Source organism: Babjeviella inositovora, assembly GCF_001661335.1.
Source record: "Babjeviella inositovora NRRL Y-12698 unplaced genomic scaffold BABINscaffold_1, whole genome shotgun sequence".
Taxonomy (NCBI): domain Eukaryota; kingdom Fungi; phylum Ascomycota; class Pichiomycetes; order Serinales; genus Babjeviella; species Babjeviella inositovora.
The window spans coordinates 1,682,477-1,701,530 of NW_017566838.1; the positions used below are offsets into that span (position 1 = coordinate 1,682,477).

A 19,054-nucleotide genomic window follows, 5' to 3' on the forward strand; every position below is an offset into this window, starting at 1 on the left:
TGACGAATACACTATTCCCCTTGGACTAAAGACAATTGACTCTACCCATCGGATCAACCACTGTGGCTGAACATAAGACACTAGGTGGCCTGGACATTACACCCCGCTTCCTGCACTTCACGGGAGTGCGCCACAATTGTCTTTGCGAAAGTAAAAGTTAGCCTTTGAACTGTTGAGGTATTACCCCCAATTAGCGCAAACTGGCTTTAGGATCGGTCTAATGGGGTAAACTGACAGCTAACTGTGACCGCTGGGCGAGATGCAGCGCCGATGAGTGTCATGCATGTAGAACTCCACATATGCGGAATGCTCGGCGTACTCCGAGAGATTGCCTATTTTCGACCACGCTGGAGGGTATATAAAGCCCCTGTTTCCCCACTTTGTTTCCAGGTAATCCTCTTTCACCACGCCCAAGTGCAAACACGCAACCACAGAACCCTCTAACTACATCTACAACTTACTACATCATGTCTGGCTTCAAATCTATCACCGAACAAGAATTCCAGGAACAAATCGTCGCCAAGTATACCGGTATGTACCATTGTTTTACACCTCAGCAGCAATATTAACCTTTAGACGTCATTGGCGAAAAGATCGGCGGGAAGGTTCTCGGCTTCTCCGACGAGTTCTTTGCGGAGGCTGGCAACTTGATCAAGCCAAAGCCGCCAATCCGCGATGCCACCAAGTTTGTGCACTCCGGCGCCTGGTTCGACGGCTGGGAGACCAGAAGACACAACACGGAAGAGGCCGACTGGGTTGTCTTCAAGACTGGTGTTTCGTCCGCGAAACTCATTGGGGTGGAGGTTGACACTACCTTCTTCGACGGGAACCATGCGCCGGCTATTTCTGTCGAAGCCGCTTCGTTGACTGGTGATTCGTACGAAAAGGCGTCTTGGGAGCCAGTTATTCCGTTTGTGGAGTGCGGGCCAAGCCAAAAGTTCTTCTTCGTCAGAGATACCATCACTGCGGCTAACTACACTCACGTGAGATTGAGAATGTACCCAGACGGTGGGATTGCTCGTTTCAGAGCGTACGGGAAGGTGGTGCCAATCTTGCCTAAGAATGCCTCCACCATTGTGGATACCGCTAGTGTCAACATGGGCGGTGTGGCGGTCGCGCGTTCCGACGCCCACTTCGGGTCTGCGGACAACTTGATCTTGCCGGGCAGAGGCCACGACATGAGCGATGGCTGGGAGACCTACAGATCCAGAAGTGAGGGTCATGTGGATTGGGCGCTCATCAAGTTGGGCGGCTTGACCAAGATCGACAACGTCGTGATTGACACCGCCAACTTCAGAGGGAACTTCCCGCAAAAGATCAACGTCAAGGCTATCAAATCCGACCAGGACCACCCAGACTTGAATAACCCCGCTTGGGTGGAGGTGGTTGGTAACCAAAAGACCGGTCCGCACGCCGAACACACCTACAAAGTGAACAGCACCGAGACCTTCTCGCACGTGTTGTTAACCATCATCCCAGACGGTGGGGTCAAAAGAATCAGAGTCAACGGTGTGCTCGTGCAGAACTAAGGTAAAGTTGAGCAAAGCGAAATACATAATAGTAGCCTGATAAGATATTTTGGCCATTTTATGATACATTTACAGAGGATATCCAATTAGGGTCCATTTTCATAATACATGCATTTTTCGTACATTTTTGATTGACAGACAATTGTAAATTTTAATTAACTAGTTTCAAAAGTTCCCTTTTGATCGCCTATTCTTAGAATGGAGGCAATTTCGATGGGTTGCTTTTAGGGTGCTCTAGTTCTATAAAAATCGATGGAGAGCTACTACGATTGGCTATTTATGATAAGAGCTGTCAGGCTAGCTTGCATGTCACTCGAGATAGACGAGGCTCGCAACTCTAGATGTAGATGGCTTTCGGAGAGGACATAATACCAGTATCTTTAATGCATCTATTTGGAAGGGATAAGCTATAATATATACACCTGATGACTGCAAGTCCTTCTCTGGATACAAGTGCACCTACACCAAGACTGAGAAGTAAAAATACATAAAATTCCGCTGTATTCCGGGACAACAATGGCTAAATAGTACGGTATTAAAGACAAGGCTAAAAGGGTATTTAATATTTATTATTCTCTATCATACCTTTGGCTTGTCTTTCCTCCTTCCACAAACCCATCTAAATCTCGCAAATACCAAGCTCACCTTGAACAAGTGCACTAAACATATCTTACTTCAATTCAGTCGCTAACAACGTCTCGACAGCAGCCAACACATCGTCGCCGACAGAATTCTCACCCGCAGCGTCGTAGGACGGGGCCTCCAACTTCTCACGGATCACCTCGTCCAACATCTGACGCAACTTCTTGATCAAGACCCCGTTCTTGCACCACGTGCGGATGGGCAACCAGCCATCCATGACAATGCCGGGCGACGTCTTGCCCTGTGATAAGCCAGTCAAATCATAGTTGATGATCCCGCCAAAAAGCAACACCACCAACGTGGTGGCGGGAGTGATATCACGAAGGTAGAGCTTCGTAGTGTGGTGAGAGCCGCGATAGACAACAAAGGAGGACTTGAAGAGCGGGTACTTGGAGGAAGGAGCTGAAGGCGTGAAATCGAACTGGTCGCGCTTGGACTGGAGGTAGTCAAAGTCGGGGATACCATCTTCGCGCATAGGGATGTCCTCCTTTTTGTCGAAAATGGCGTTTTCAGAGGTGGCAAAGAGGGTAGACGAGGGATGACAGAATGCACGAGTGGCAGGAAGCTCACGAGAATCATTCACTGAAGACGATTGGCCGATCAGGGTAGAGTCAGGAGCCGGGCTGCCGTTCTGAGATTGGTTCCCCGGGGCTGGACTGCTCTCCTTTGACCCACTCGACAAAATCTCAGTCATATACTTCTCATTTCTGATCCAAAGCTTCGTCTGTCTTGCATCTGGATCCTTTGCGACGGCCCCCACCGCAGAGTTGAAAAACTTCGGGTCCGGTCTCTGGACCCTCGCCAAGTTCGGGAAGAACGCGGACGTGACAATCGCGTTAATCACATTATAATTTCGGCTATTTCTGTCTAATGCAGTAGCCTTTCCCGGTGAATACTTGAACGGAACAAAGCCAATGTCCTGGAGGATCGACACGTATTGAGCCCTGGTTGACCCGATCTCCTTCATTGTGAGATACGAGAGGAAATTATCCTTCAACCAGCGCTTCACCGCCCCCGCGCCCTGTTTCTGGACCTCTGCATATTTCTTATACGCATTCACCACAGCGATGAGATCACCACGGCCCTCGCTGAACTCCATCTGAACCGCCTTGACCTTCTCCTTCTGCAGAAAGTCGTTGATAAACGGACTGCCATTTGAAGACATCGACGCTAGCGTCAAACATGCATCCAAGCAGCCAAAGATAGTACCGAAGATGAGTAATTTTCCCGAGGCAAGATCAGTCGGAAGCAACGACAAGTAGGTTCCCATATTAGTGATCTTGTCATTCGCCAAGGCGCCAATCTCGACCAACGTCTGATGCGCCTTCTGTAACGACCGGTAGTCAGGGGCATCGAGCCCCGAGTTCAAAAACGCCGTCACGTTGTGGATGCCCATGGCCTTGACTACCAAGTAGATAGACTCAAGACGCGTACGAAGAATCTCGGGCACGGGTTGTGCGAGCATCTGGCTCTCGGTCTCACGGGTGTACATCTTATAGCAGTTACCGTTCGTGATTCTCCCAGACCGGCCTCTTCTCTGACCCACCTCTGCGCGCGAGCACCAGTTCTCTACGAGCTTTGTTGCCCCAGATTGGGCATCAAAGAACATGCTCTTTGAACGGCCTGAATCAATCACGACTACCACATCGGGGATGGTGATCGACGTTTCTGCCACGTTGGTCGATACGACAATCTTCCGGGTCCCCTTCGGCGGGAAGTTAAACACCTTCTTCTGCTCCTGTGACGAGAGAGCAGAGTGGAGCGGCAAGAGGAGGCTTGCACCGCGGAAGTCGCGCTCAATCGCGCGGATGCATGTGGTGATCTCCATGATCCCCGGGAGAAAGATCAAGATCGAGCCGGTGTTGCCCTCGGCCGTCAATCTCCGGTCGATATGTCCTACGAGCTTGCTGACGAGCTCATAGTTGATGTTCCCTGCCTGGAAGAACGGCGAGTCCGCTTTCGGTGTGAGCACCTCGTCGTGGTGGTTGGTGATGGTAAAGTTGAGGTCCCCCAATACGTCGTTGAGGTAGTAGTCCTGAATGGGAAACGTGCGGCCCTCGATGTGAATGTGGTTGAGCGGGACCCCGAAGAAGTCGCGAAAGATGTTCACATCGATGGTGGCAGACATTAACACGATCTTGAGGCGCGGAAATTTCGCCATGATGCTCTTCAAGATAATAAGGAGAAAGTCGCTGTCGATGGAGCGCTCGTGCACCTCATCAATGAAGATGTAACCAATACGGTCAAAGAAGGAGCCCGAAGACTTTCCGCTGAGCATCCCCTGGATCATCCGCAATAATACCCCGGTGGTGACAAACGTGATCCGTGTATTAGTGTTGGTTTTATTCTCACCGCGAATGATGTATCCGGTCTCATTACCGCACCGGTCGCAGCGCTCGTCAGAAATCCGCTCAGCGAGACCAATGGTCGAGATACGCCGCGGTTGCGTGCACATGATCGAGGAATCGAGTTCACCGCGCGCCATGAGCTCGTCGAGGATGAACTGAACGATCTGTGTCGACTTCCCCGACCCGGTTTCCCCCGTCACGACCGTCACCTGGTTTGCGCTAATCACCTCCACCAATTGCTGGCGCTTCTGCCACGCTGGAAGCTTCGCCCTGCTCGCAAGCGACAGCTTCATGGCTGCGCTCGCGAGACGTGTTTGGTACTCCTGCGTGCGCGCCTGTACCTGCGCGCGTGAAAGAGGTTTGGCGGCCGGCACATGTTTGACGTGTTTCTTCGTGGACCCGAGCGCGCGCTCCTGCTTCTCGGCCACCACCGGATCAAACAACGGCCCGGGGTTCTCGATAATCCTGTGGATATTCTCCTCCAACCAGTCCACCGCCGAATAAATATAGCAGTCACCGAGGTACCCGCTCAGCGCGAGAAACGTGCCTAATTGCTTCAAGATCGAGAGCTTGATATAGCTCGCAAGGCGGAACGACTTGTCCCCCACGATAAGCTGGAATCCAGCGAGCGTGCTGGGGTAGCCCGGCGACTTGAACGCGCGGAGAAGAAGCAAGCCCGGGGCGAGGTGGTGTGGCGAGAGTGAAATCTCAACGATCCGCGGATCTGTCTCCTGGGACACCCTCAGTTCGTCATAGATGACCGATAGGCTTTCTACCTCCTCCGTCCAAAGTTCCATGCTCTCATCCAGTTCGGTAGTGTCCACGTCACCACCCGCGAGCTCGTTGAACAACGCGACAGTCGCATAGACCTCGTCACCGGATCCCAACGCGTGCACGACTTCATCGCGCGACCAGCCGCTTTCTGTCATGCGCGCGACTGCGTACTCCAACTGCAAATTTTGCCCAACCTTCTTCACACTCACGTTGCTGTCCTTGCTATTTTTCGCAAAGAACGCCGGCAAATCATCCTCCGGGACATGGAACAACAACCATTCGAGTGTGTCAGTGAATGTGGCCGTGTATTGGAGGGCCTCATCGATATGCATGCTCCGGAAGCCGAGCTTGGTGAGACTTGGGGTGTAATCGGGGTTTGGAGCGGAAATTTCATCCATGGTCCAGGAAACATGATGCTTGAGCGTGGCTTCAATGAGCGAGCGATTTTCCGGGTGGAGATCAATGTGGGTGGCCTCCTCCCAGGCCTTTCTGGGGAATGAGGCTGAACTGGAAAGCTTCATGAGGCTGAGTTTGTCCACATAAGCACTTTCCCGAGACTTTATCAAAGGAACCGAAGGCTCCCTCGTCTCCTTCTTTTCTCTGTTGTCCCTCACGGTCTTTTCTTTTGGCTTGTTTAACGAAATGGCCACCGTCGGCTTCTGCTGTTTCTCCTCGCTGTTCTGCTGCGCCGCGCGCTCCTTCTCTTTCCGCTCGTCTTCCTTCTTTCGCTCCAAGTGCACCACAAACGGTTCGGCGTTGTATGTCTGTCTATGCTTGCCAGGGTTCAGTTTGAGCATTTCCTTGCGCTCTTTCTCGAGGTCCAACCACAAGTTCTTGTGGTTCGTGGGCAACACCATGTGAATGTTCTTCTCGAAACAGATGCGGTGTAACGCGTATGTCGCTGCAAAGTGGCGTGCTTCCAACGCGGTCTCCTGGCCTGTGACCAACGCAGTCTTGGGCTCAAACCGGAGCACCACCATCTCCTGCGTCTTCGGATTCTTCCATGACAAAATCGTCGTTGCGATGAATCCACCCTTACCCCGACGCATGTCGTACTGGACCTTTTCCCACTTCTGCTTCTGTGCGTGTTCATGGAGGAGGTTTCCCGGGAGCTTCCCCGTCCACGACGCGTTGGCAGCCACGACAGCTTTCCCACTGCGCTTGGGAGGCTCAGGCGTTGATTCTTCGCCCTTCTTTTTCCTACCCTTGGCTTCTGGCGGCGGTGTTTCCGTCTTTGGAGTATTTTTCTTCGCCATTGGGGTGTATGAGGAGAGATCGAAATGGGTCGGGAAGAGAAGAATGTGTTGTAAAGTGGAAATTCATATGCAGGATATGAAAATTTCTGAGTCTCAGCTATGTAATCACGTGCTCAGTTTTTGGAATCTCAGTCTATGTCATAGCTTTAGTCTGCCGATTGTATTTGAGTAATCTCGCATATATTCACGTTGTCATTACTTATAGTAGTGAAGCTACTTATAAACCATTGGGATATTTGTGCCACAACACCCCGGATGAGGGGAAGGCACAGCGAGCCGAAGAACAACAATGACGCACGATATGTAATTAACAAATTAATATATGTATAAATATACTAAAAAAAACCCTTTATCGCAACTGTCTACATGTGAACCATTCCATTAATTTCATAAATTCTTCTAAACGAAAATTTAGTCATGAAAGGGTGTATCGAAAAGCCAGTGCCACAACAGCTACAAAGCCAAGCACTCACATATTTGGATTCAGCTGTTTTGGCTTCACTTGCTGGACGTGGCCAGCAAGTCCGTGATGCGTATGCTGCTGGTTGTGGTGCAGGGGTTTAGCAATGAACCCCGTGTTCATAGGCGACAACGGCCGCAAGACGGGCGAAAAGGATCCTGCTTCGTGGGCGGATGAAGATCGGTGGTGCATGCTGGCGTTGGCGGAATGGTGGGAAAAACTACTGGATCTGCGAGAGGATGAGGACTTTGGCGACCGCTTGGTTGGCGGAACTATGGTCGGTTGGTTACTTCCGCTCAAGTTCTGGTTCTCAAAGAGTGACGTCAACGAGGTGAGCGAGCCCGGCTGACGAAGCTGTTGGGGTTCAATACTAGGGCTGTACAACAGAGGATCGTCGGGCGACGAGAAATTAGAGGCTGGGCCTGATGATTCAAAGTCAGAGAACGACATGGTACTGTAAGCAGCGGAATTCGCAAGGATGGCAGAAGACGGACGGCTGAAGCCGCTTCCGTTGAAGCTCGCAAGAGCCGTACGGAAAGGATTGGTGTTGAAATCAAGGGAGGTACCCATCAACGGGTAGGCAGCCCTCTCCGGATCCGGCACGATGGTCATGTTTCCGTTGTAGTTCTCGTCAAAGCCTGAGTTGAAACCGTACTTGTCAAGAGGTTCCATGTTGTTGTTCAAGCCATAGTAGCCCAAGTTCGCCAACTCCTCTTCGTTGAGCGACAATTCGCTTGGACTGAGAAGAAGAAGCGGGTTTTCGAGCGAGAGAATCCCCTCATCGTTACCGTAGTTGGTGAGGGGTCTCGGGTCGTCTTCGAGCGGAAACTGCAACTCCTCCTCTTGCTTGATTCTCGATTTCAACACCTTTCGTTTCAGCCTTGGCTTTTCCCGTGCGGCTTTGAATGCCTCCGCTGTCTGGTTGAATATGGAGTTTGCCAGTGACATGCTCACCGACTGTGGGTAGGAGCTGCCGTCGGCGGTTTCGGCATAGGACGCCGCGGAGGCTTCCGCAAGAGCACGGTTATGCTCGGCAAACTTGGAGGCGGCACTGAGGATGGAATTAGGGTCGCTAGCCGAGACGTTTGCCGCGATAGACGTGCCCTTATCCCAGTCCAATGGCTGATTATCCAATAATCCCTCATCGCTGATTAAGCGGAGAATTATATCGTTGATGGAGAACTTGTTGTTGTGGCTAGGAGGGCTCTCACTGGCGCTGGAATCGATATCTGGAATCTGCGGCGTCTTGTTAAGCGTGGCGTTGGCCAAGAACGATAAGTCATTGCCGGTCAAGGCCAAATCCAACACCTTTTCAAGCGACCGCGAGAGAAGGTCGATGCGGGTCTCCAAGAGCTCTACATAACCCGCGGGGTAGCTCTTGTTGGTGGGCTTTTTGCGTTCGGTGTAGATGCAAATCTTGTTGTCGTTGATACATTTCAGACACGGCTTGGTGCCGTCGCACTTGGTCTTCTTGATACGGCAAGAGTCGCACGCCTTGCCGACTCTACGCTTGCGACACCCGTGGGAAGTCTCCTCGAGTATCGGTGACTCGTGCTCCGCTTTGAGAGACATTTGGATCGGGGTGTAGACGTGCGCGGCTTGTAGTTTGGTTGCTGTGATACGTTCTGCTCTTGGACGGACAAACGCTATGTTCAAGGCGTACAGTCTAGTCTTGGACGTTGGAGTGTATAGTAGACCGGCGAAAAGTTCACAAAATGTACGGCTGAAAAGGTTCCTTTAATGGAAAATGTTCAGTTGCCGAGAGAGTAGAGGAATCCCAGACGTCTGCCGAAGGTGGGAATGAGACATTATTTATAAGCAGGTGCATAAGCCCTCGGCTGAGCTGCAGCACGGCTTTTCCGAATGACAAGGATATACTCACATGCGCACGTGAACCAGAATACGTAGCTGCCTCTCTCAATCTAAAACACTAGCATCCCGGGCTAGTGTTTTCTCGAAGCACGGTTTGGAATGTAAGTTATCCTATTTGTTCTGTATGAGCTATCTCCATTCCAAGGTCTAGACGCATCAACCTTTCGTTTCGTTTCAGCTTAAAGCATCTGTTACGTAAACGGTGTCGGTTACTAAGTTTAAGTCATTATTTGCCTGGGCAGCAGACTTACGTAATAAACCATGTAATACTCCTTATATTCCTGCGGCGCACGGTAGACTGGCCTAAAGGTTAGAAAGGTCTCAAGATTGCTTACTGAAGCAAAAGAACGCCATGCCACGCGCATCTCTCCGGCTGAAGCCAGCCTTTGGTGCCGAGTTATAATATCAGCATTCTTCCCATGCAGGATAGATAGAAAGGTTCGCACCACAGGATGCCATTTCCCCCCGTCCATTCACTCTCAGACGGTGAGCTAATGGTCAAGGAAACGAGATATGTCATTTGCAGGGTTGTCAGGCCGACGCAGATCCCATCCAGCACGTTGTTCAACGTTCGAAGCGGCGGAGGGTACAGCCGCAGCACCTTATTCACCCATTCTGACCACATATCGACACAAAAATCTACTCCCGGCCCAATTTCCCAACATTCCAGACAGTTCGAGATAAACTTTTCCGCCCGGAGCTTTCATATGGTCCCACCTGACGCCAATATACCCTAGCACGACCCATGTAGATCTAACGGAGTCTGGATCTTTTTTTTTTTTACCTAGGCAAGTCCGACCCATGCGCTGCCCAGGGCACTTAACGATGTTAACCGTGCGTCGCAGTTTTCCGGCCGATGGGTTGTAAGAATCACTTCTACCCCCAAGGTTATAAGGAAGCAAAGCACATGCCAGTTACCACCGGAGTGGGGTTCATGATTCGCTTGTCCTTGGTATGAAAAATGCTTGATTTTTGATTTTATGGTCCAAAAATCACGCTTTGGGAGGCTGCTTCCACTCTGTGTTTTGAAAGGGTCTCGACTATTATCATTGGCCTGTGAGGTTAAGCCCGCTTCATGCATGGCCGGATGCTACACACTTATCGGGATCCCCAAACTCCTATCCTGTGTTTGTTACTTAAAGCGCGGGTATTGTGGTCCGTCAATTGGCCGAACGGAAAGCTCCATCCGAGAGCAACTGTAGGGCTTCTAGAAAGCCTTAGCTAGTAAGCCCCATGCGTTTCCATTGCATCTTTTGCTCCCCTCTTGCGTGTGTTTCGCCAGTTTGGTTTTGTTTTCCTTCTAGATTTTCGCCATAATTCTTTGAATTGAAACAGCTTCAGTTCTAATGGGTTCTGCTGTTGGTTAGGGACTAACATGTCGTGTAAAAACTGAACAACCTGTGCTGATTCGGCAAACCGTAGTATAGGATAGAGCAGCTGTTTTTCGGGCTCCGCTCCCGATACAAGCTGAAAAATCAACAATTGCATACATGGTCCTCTATTCTGTGGTAATTATTAATTAGATACCTGGTCTCAACTCCTCGACACAATAGTACATGGGGAATGTTGGGGCGACGTGAGAGTCTTGGGGGTATAGTATATCCTGCTCTTGGTTTGAACGACCCTGCACATTGCGTAAAGTTAAAAGATACTCTATGCACGTGAAGTTTCTGATGTTATTACGCACACGGAAGTCACGGCGCGTAGACTAGACGTATCTGTTATGTAACTGACACAACATATGCTTTATATATAGACATATACCAAGTTTTGTATATATGTACGTCTTTAGTCTTGTTCTCATAAGTATGTTTTAAATTGCATTTTTTACGTTAAGGTTCTAGTCTTGTAGGTATTAGTACAGTAATTTGGGCTTTTCCTGGTTGCTTATCTTTCAATTGCAATTGATTTTAAAAATTATTTATACATATTAATACGAATAGTTTGATACATATATGCTTGTAATCGATATAAATAGTTTAAACACCATGGAAAATACATTTATAAGTAATCAATATCGTAATTAGCATATGTTTCAGACACATTGCTTTGGCAAATAATGTATAAGTCAAACAATGGGTTTATGAGACGATGAGTGTTACTGCACAGGCCAGGTGCTGTGGAGAATGCTATAATGGCTCGGCCCACAAGTGCATCGTATATGCTTACTAAGCGTTCGGGTCGAGAATGCTATAGTGGAATGTTTCATTAGCGTGTCTGACGCTCAACCTAGGGTGTGAAGCCGAATACATCAAAAGCTTGAAAAAACCAGTTAAGTACTGAAAGACCACAAGCAAATATCCAAAAATAAGCCTGGCTAGCTCAATCGGTAGAGCGTGTGACTCTTAGCAGTACGCGATCACAAGGTTGCGGGTTCGACCCCCGCGTCGGGTTTATATGTTTTTTTTTTTGGCTCACTGAGGTGTACCCTTCGCATTAGAATTCTAACTTACCGCTAATCATCATAGACACAAAATTTTATCATTAACACAGGAGGACGACACCCCCACCAAAACTATATAAAGCAAACATATCAGGATAAGACGAAAAACTCCGAGGAGAGCACTTATCGTATGCCAAAAGAATGTATTGCAAAACCAAAGATAAAACCATATGTCCTATCTTTTGAGCCTTCTGCGAAGCCTTAGACCACAGTCAAGTCACTCAGAGCGGTAGATAGATGATACCACGAGGGACACAGCTCGCACCCGTAGCATCCCAAGTAAGAAAACAAAAAGAAAAAAGAAAAGGAAAAAAAGGGCTTACGGAAATCTCCGTGATTGGCTCTCAAAACGTCCAGATGGTAACTATGCGGCATCATCGATTTTCTTCTTTAAAACATTCAACCGGTTACCAATGCTCACGATGAACTTTTCGATCATTGCCCGGTCCTCCTTGTCTAAACGCTTCATGTTTGGATCTTCGTCCAAAAGCGCCTCTAACATCCAGATCGACGTCAGGTACGCCAACTCGCACCCCTTCAAGTCGTCGTTGACCAACTCGTTCACGGCAGCGTTACGGCTCATTTCCAACGCTCGATCAAAGATGAGCTTTTCCGCTACAATTTTCGTCCTTGGGTGCTCAAACGAACCAGAGCCAACGGAATCGAGTCCAAGGGCATCGTTTGATTCGGCAAGGCGGATCCGAATGTATTCGGCCTTTTCCAAGGACTCGTTGAACCGCTCACGGATCCATTGCACGAGCTCATTCAACTTGGGCGAGGTCGGTGACGGGTCTTGGTTGCCCTGCCACCACTGCGAGGCAATTTGCATCGCCTTCGCCAACAATGAGAGGTTTTTGAGGTACAACACAACACCCTCTTCAGCGATCGTCTTCACTACCGGTGGAGGCAAGTACTCTGGCGAATCCTCCTCGGTTTTACCGTGGGTGTCGGAAGATGGTGGTGACGGAATCAACTGGGAAAACTTAACCTCTGCGAACAAGCCCACCGCATGGGCCTTGGTGGCGAGGGATTCTAACTGGGCCACCAATGAATCGTTTGAAACTTCGTCTGCCTCCTTGGGCGAAGAAACCGTCATTTCCGTGCCAGTGGCTATGGCCTTTTCAGCGGCTTCAGCCTGCAAGTGCAAAAAGTTGGTGGCAAAGGCCGGGGGCGAAATGTTGATCCCCATCTTTCCATCCCCCACTTTAACTCCAAACAACCGATTGCTTGCCAATCCCAAAGCCTTGGTCAACGCGTTGGTTGGACTTATGGAGATCAAACGGCGGTCGGCGAAGGAAGCTCTGCGGCCCTGTTTTTCTTGGCTTTCGCGAGAGATGGCAACAGCACCAGACCCTGCATGTGCCAACTCGTCGGCAAGCGCATTAACCTCGATAGCTCGCTTTTCAACCACTACATAGTCCTTCTCGATCACCAAGTCATGCGTTGAGGCTGCTGGGGGACTGTAAGCCCGAGGGTCGGGGGCGGGACTGTAGGTGTGCGGCTCTGGGGCAGGGGAGTTTTTGGTAATAATCATTTTAATTTCCTCATCGTGTCTACCCTCAGGCTTTGGCTGGCCCGAGTGCTTTGGCACGTAGGTTTGCACAGGTGTCTTTTCACGGAGGGGCGAAATGTACTCGCTGATAAACAAGTTCTCATCCGCCTGCTTTTCCAACGGTTCGTCAATGCTATCCTGCGATAAATCGTAGGTGATCACAGGGTCGGTGAAGAACTCCTGGAACGACATCCGCTCGGTGGGATTGCACTTGAGGAGCGCGCGAATCAAATGCGTAATATCCTCTGGCACCTCAAAGCTCAGAGGGAAGCTGATCTTGTCCTTGGCCTTTTCAATCTTCTTCAACAACTCGACGTGATTGGAGGCCCGGAACGGTGGCCTTCCGACAGCCATTTCGTACAACACGGCCCCCACCGACCACAAGTCTGCCTTGGCATTGTACTTCTCGTAACGCAAAATCTCCGGGGCCATGTACAACGGCGACCCACATAACGTCTCTGCGAGGGAAGTCAGAGGCAAGAACCGGGCAAACCCGAAATCTGCGATTTTTAACACCGGTAACTCCCATAACCCAGCATACCCAGCATCGTCAAACTCGCGGCGCGAGTGAAGCGGCGGACTAAGGAGCAAGTTTTGAGGCTTGATGTCACGGTGCACGAGGTTCTTGTCCCGCAAAAACTCGAGGGCAGACGAGAGCTGCTGGAGGTAGTGGATGACGAGGGTTTTGTTCAAGCCATGGGACTCTGCCAGTGGTGAGGGGTAGCGTTCGAGAATGGAGGTGATGAGGGGGTGGGTCTTTACGAGCTGGTCGCGGCGGCGGATGAAGTACGAGAGATCGCCCAAGGAGCAGTACTCCATTATGAGATGGAAGTGAGTGGCAGTCTTTTGGCAATCCAAAAGCGACACAATGTGTGGGTGTTTGAGGTTCTTCAAGATGGAAATCTCGACCTCAAGGTTCTCCACAAGCTTCTTAGACTTGAGACGCAGCCGGAAGACTGACTTTATGGCTACCGGGTGGCCTGAGGGGCCAACACCCTTGTAAACATTGGCAAACGAGCCCTTACCGATCTCCGGACCGATAATGTACTCGCCGACAGTGTTGCTGGGAGGATGCTCCTGAAAGGCTGTTGCCAGGGACGCTATTGACATATGTGAGTGGTAAGTGGATATAGTTGTGAGTGGAGCCTTCTAGAGGGTATGAGGGCGATTCAGATGAAAGGTTACTGATTTTGCTTTCTTATTTTTTTTATGGATTGACTGCTGGGTATTTGGCCTGGTTTTGGCGCTGGTATGTTACTTTTTTTTGTGCCTTCTTGTTAAATGCGATATATTATGTGTTCCAAACAGTTGATGGACGTTGGAACTTTCGGTTGACGTTGGCAAATCAACTGTTTATGTGAGTGTGAGTGTGTGTGCGCGTGTGTGTGATGTGTGGCGCTGGCGGTATTGCAAAGGCGAATAGGTATCAGCTCAGGGGTACATCTATGAGTCAGCCTCTGATATGGGTCAGAGATATTACTGATACTGGGATACGCTGGGAGAAGATATTCGTGTGGAAGAAGAGATAATCAATACGTGGTGAAGATGTATGACAGGTGGTTCTCTTTGTGAAGCAAAACAAGTCGCTTTTTTTTTTTGCCGCCTAAAAATATATTGACGCTCGTATCACCCAGGCGCAGAAAACTTAGATAAGCTCGTATCACGATAGCACGCTTGTGCCCACAGGCGACTGTCACGCAGGATGGGCATCGATCTGATAACCTTTGTTATGACTAATCCTTGGGCGCGATGAGGTATGAAACCTTAATAGTGTGTGTTTTAGGGCAGGTATAGCGTGGCACCGTGTCTGGCTATCGCGAGGGTAAATGACACATCACGTGCGATTAGGCATGAGCATAATAGATTAGTTTCAAATCACTCAGGAGCCAGGGCCTAGACAGCGGTTTTACTGCCTCGTGCAGGTTGCTAGGACTTTGACCATCGGTGATGGTCGAGGTTTAAAAAGCTTAAGGGGTCTTAAATTTAATACTTTTCACTACACTTTGGGCCTTCATGATTATGGATTTGTGGTTGCTTTCAGGTGGGGGAATCGATATCAAGTTTATCCATATCGGGCGTATGACTCCGCCAGTAGACCACACGCGGAATGACGTATGACGTAAACGGTGTCATATTTTTTGTGACTACGCAAATATCGCGAATCACTATACAACTGCATATATGACTGTATTTCTGCGTTGTAACCGTGGGGACACTCTGTTTACCCCATGTGAATTATCCGAGAACACTAAATTATAATGCATAATCATCCTTGTTCTGAAAGAAGGTTCATCGAATGGCGAAAATCTTTTCGTTGCCACTTTGGATTTAATGTAGATTAGGGGAATGCACAGCTCCAAAAGGGGTAACTGCTTTCCAAGTCAGAGTTGTGACCATTGAGCTGAGTGTAACCTACAGGTGCGGACAGGTTACTACCAATAGCACAAGAGTCGGGTTGTCTGGATACAATTATATATTTTCGAGGAGCAATCTTTGAATCATGGAAGAATGGATTAGTCCCCACACCGGAGATAACCATAATGGTACATGTGACCTACAAGACAATCTTATGGCCTATTTTCGCATCTTTTCCGAATAGGATAAGGCTGAAATTGGCACGTGGAATAAGGGTGCAACAAAAAAGGGGCCAAGGTGGGAAATCAACCTTATTTTCCCATGAAAAATTAGAACAGGTTATTACTGTACGAAAATCGTATACCGTATCGAGTTATACGCGTATGTTTATTTGGCTAAAAGGAAGATTAAGAGTTATCGGGTGTGATCACAGAGAGCTATCCACCAGAGGTTTTTTGGATACTGAAATAAAACACTCAAGTGTAAATGGATGCCGTTCCCTATCTGCATATCCAGCCCTTTCATCTCGACAGAGGTATGCCTTTTCTTTTGGAGAAATTTCCGAGTCCATATAAATTATGGTATTATACAGCTAGCAGCCTATGGAAGAGTATTGACCCACTCCATCCTTAAACAGCTGCGTGTTGTCAAAACAATGTACGTGGAACACAGTATCGAACCACAGATTGAAAACTTAACACAGTACGTTAGACCAAGAGTAATCCCACGTTCAATTAGATGGAGGCATATTACAATCCTGGAGGTGGCTAGACAGCTAGCAATGGCTTCATTCTTTTTTTTTTTACAGCGCTAGATATGTTTAAAACCCAGTTCACACGTATACGTAAACTCATTTGACTACCCACAGTCTATGTCGTATTGATACCGGGTCCTCCGTACTTCCTTGGTGAGCTGTCCTTTTGTACCCTCGTAATTTGCCTTCCTTGGTCTACCAAAAACTGTTTAAACTGATGACAAACCTCCATAATATTAAAAAGGTCTCTGGATTTGTGCAAGTATCTTTCAGCATCTCACAAGCCTCTCACTAATGTGGCGAATTACAGATAGGAAGTTGTGGCTGGTGTAACACTTTGCATATTATTAAGCATGCATAACATCTTTCGGTGATTTCCACAGTCTTCAGGCCACGAATCGTGTGCACATTTGGACAGATACAATAGCCAGTTTGTGAAAGTAGAACACTAACAGCTGCACTAGACTATCATTCTGTGTTCTAGAGTACCATTCGACCATACCTCAATCCCTCCCCCAACAAGCATCCACTTCCATCGTACCACAAAAGACTCACCACATATTCATTCACACACATGGATCACCTACGAACCGAAGCATATTCAAGAGACCAGAGCCGATCAGAGTCAGTACCAAATACCGGAACCTTAGAAGACGAACCGTTGCTTAAAATCCTCCCAGAAACTCCAAGCATCCCAGGCACCCCAGACGAGACAGATGAGCTTCCCTCCGATGTGTTGGAACTCCCTTTAGTTGTCCGCGATGCCGTAACCCTCACGGATGACCCGACCATTCCTGTGGTGACCTTCCGCTTTGTTCTCCTCACCATTGTGTTTGTTGTGCCCGGGGCGTTTCTCGACACGATGAACAGCTACCGAACCACCTCTGCAGCGTACTCGATCTTCTTTGTCCAGATTGCATCGCACTGGGCGGGAAAGTGGCTAGCCCGGACCCTTCCCAAGAGGCAGGTCGGCTTTGGAAGTCTCCGCTTTGACCTCAACCCCGGACCGTGGTCTATCAAGGAGACGGCGCTTGTAACCATCGCGGCGGCGCTGGGTGCCACCGGAAACCTTGGAACCAGCGGGATCTCCTTGGCCGAGCTCTACTATCACGAGAAGGTCAACCCGGTTATAGCCATTCTCTACATGTGGGCAATTGTCTTTACTGGCTACTCGTACGCGGCAATTGCACGCAATTTCCTCCTCTACGACCCCAAGATCACCTGGCCACAGGCCCTCATGCAAACAAACTTGTTCAACTCCCAGGCCCGGTCTGATCGTGACAGTAAACTTGGATCCAGCCAGATGCGCATCTTTTTCCTTGCACTTGTGTTCATGACCTGCTGGCAGTTTCTTCCTGAGCTTGTCTTTCCGTTCCTCTCGTCCCTTGCGGTGCTCTGTTGGATTGCGCCCCACAACCACGTGGTTAACTTTCTCGGTTCAGGAATGGGCGGAATAGGGCTCCTCAATCTCTCGCTCGACTGGAGTAACGTCACCTCTAAGATCATGATCTACCCATACTGGGTCCAGGTGGTACAGTTCACCGCGTTTGTTTTCGGTGCCTGGATCCTCCTCCCCATTGCCAAGTGGAGCAGTCTTGTAGAGTACAAGTTCGGTCTCATGTCCAACGGCTTGTTCACGACCGAAGGCGCTCCGTACCCAGTTGCGGAGTTGATCACCCCCGAGCTTAGGTTCAATGAGACGGCATACGCGCACTTCGGGGAGATTCACATGGGCGCACAGAAGGCGTGGAACACATTCTTTGACTACGCAGCGTACGTTTCAGGCGCTCTCTGGGCGTTGATTTACGCGCGCGCACAGCTAATGGCGTCCGTGAAACGTGTGTGGCACGGCCGTCACACAGAGAATAACGTCTCCGCCAGCCAGGAGTTTACCGACCGCTTGAACCGGCTCCAGGGGGCCTATCCTGATGTCCCACAGAGCTGGTACATTTTCCTCTTTCTCGGCTCGTTTGTGACCCTCACGCTCATTTTTGCATCTGGAGGCATGTTCATCCCCGTGTGGACATACTTCGTAGCGTTGGTGTTCGGTGCGGTGATCGTAACGCCTCTCGCGTGGCTCTATGCCGTATCAAACTTCCAGCTCGCTATCGGCACCTTCAACGAGCTTTTGTATGGCTACATGGTGCAGAATCTTTCTCACAGACACCCCGCGGGGGCATCTACGTATGGTGCCATTGCTGGGGACGCCTGGTACCGGGCTCAATTTATGCTCCAAGACCAGAAAATCGGCCATTACATGCACCTTCCGCCACAGGCTGTTTTTATGTCTCAGATATTTGGTGAGCTCATCGGTGTTCCCGTCAACTACATCGCCTTGCGTTGGGTACTAGATACAAAACGGGAGTACCTCACGGGGGCAAAGATCGATCCATTGCACCAATGGACGGGTCAGGCCCTTACCAGCTCCAATACCATGGCTATTCAGTACGTACTTCTCGGGCCAGACCGTCTTTTCAAGCACTATCCGCTTCTTCCCTACGGGTTTGTGCTTGGAGCCGTAGCGCCGATGGCTATTTACTACTTACATCGGAAGTTTCCCCGTGCGCGTTTTGACCTCTACAACTCTACGGTGTTCTTCCTGACTATGAGCAAGTTCTATGGAAATCTTTCCACCGGATACCTTTCACAGTTCATCGGGGGGACCGTGACCATGTTTTATGCCTTCCGCTACAAGCACTCGTTATGGAAGAAGTACAATTATATCCTCGCTGCCGCGTTTGACACAGGATTCAACCTTGCGGTGCTTTTGATCTTTTTGTTGTTCAGCTTGTACCCGGTGGACATGCCCCATTGGTGGGGTAATAATGCAGAATCAGTTGAGAGGTGTTTTGCGTTGTGAGTTATAAAACTAGAAAAGGTATTAGAAGTTTGGTGAATCACTTAAAGATAGGTTTATACAACATTGAAATCCCCAAAAGATGCTTGAATAATGGGGCTTTAGAGAAATTGGATAGTGTAGGTCATTAGGGTGCCAGTTTATTGTAGGCTTAACATGAATATAGCACTTCAACGCGAGATATGGTCACCGAAAATCCACAGTCAACTCAG

At 49.4% G+C, this 19,054-nt stretch overlaps 5 protein-coding genes and 1 non-coding gene across 6 annotated transcripts; 3 read left to right on the forward strand and 3 right to left on the reverse strand.

Moving 5' to 3' along the window:
* Positions 1-467: 467 nt before the first annotated feature.
* Positions 468-1,529, forward strand: BABINDRAFT_170024 (allantoicase; the record flags this gene model as incomplete). Its single annotated transcript, XM_019130711.1, has 2 exons — positions 468-531; positions 577-1,529. The coding sequence occupies 2 exons, from the start codon at positions 468-470 to the stop codon at positions 1,527-1,529; spliced, it is 1,017 nt and encodes a 338-aa protein (XP_018988231.1).
* A 240-nt stretch (positions 1,530-1,769) lies between these two features.
* BABINDRAFT_178978 (putative helicase) lies at positions 1,770-6,581 on the reverse strand (the record flags this gene model as incomplete). The annotated part of the gene is made up of 4 exons (XM_019131075.1): positions 5,933-6,581; positions 2,847-5,800; positions 2,245-2,753; positions 1,770-1,802 (listed from the first exon to the last, which is right to left on the reverse strand). The coding sequence occupies exons 1-4, from the start codon at positions 6,547-6,549 to the stop codon at positions 1,770-1,772; spliced, it is 4,113 nt and encodes a 1,370-aa protein (XP_018988232.1). The 5' UTR covers positions 6,550-6,581.
* A 261-nt stretch (positions 6,582-6,842) lies between these two features.
* On the reverse strand, positions 6,843-8,762 carry FCR1 (Fcr1p). The gene has a single exon (XM_019127635.1). The coding sequence runs from the start codon at positions 8,579-8,581 to the stop codon at positions 7,019-7,021; it is 1,563 nt and encodes a 520-aa protein (XP_018988233.1). The 5' UTR covers positions 8,582-8,762; the 3' UTR covers positions 6,843-7,018.
* Positions 8,763-11,192: 2,430 nt separating this feature from the next.
* Positions 11,193-11,275, forward strand: BABINDRAFT_t25. Its single transcript has one exon. It is a non-coding gene; the product is annotated as a tRNA-Lys (tRNA).
* Positions 11,276-11,348: 73 nt separating this feature from the next.
* Positions 11,349-14,107, reverse strand: ATG1 (serine/threonine protein kinase). The gene has a single exon (XM_019127636.1). It carries the CDS (start codon positions 13,984-13,986, stop codon positions 11,689-11,691), a length of 2,298 nt encoding a protein of 765 aa, XP_018988234.1. The 5' UTR covers positions 13,987-14,107; the 3' UTR covers positions 11,349-11,688.
* A 2,269-nt stretch (positions 14,108-16,376) lies between these two features.
* On the forward strand, positions 16,377-18,943 carry OPT7 (Opt7p). The gene has a single exon (XM_019127637.1). It carries the CDS (start codon positions 16,560-16,562, stop codon positions 18,843-18,845), a length of 2,286 nt encoding a protein of 761 aa, XP_018988235.1. The 5' UTR covers positions 16,377-16,559; the 3' UTR covers positions 18,846-18,943.
* The last annotated feature ends 111 nt before the right edge of the window (positions 18,944-19,054 follow it).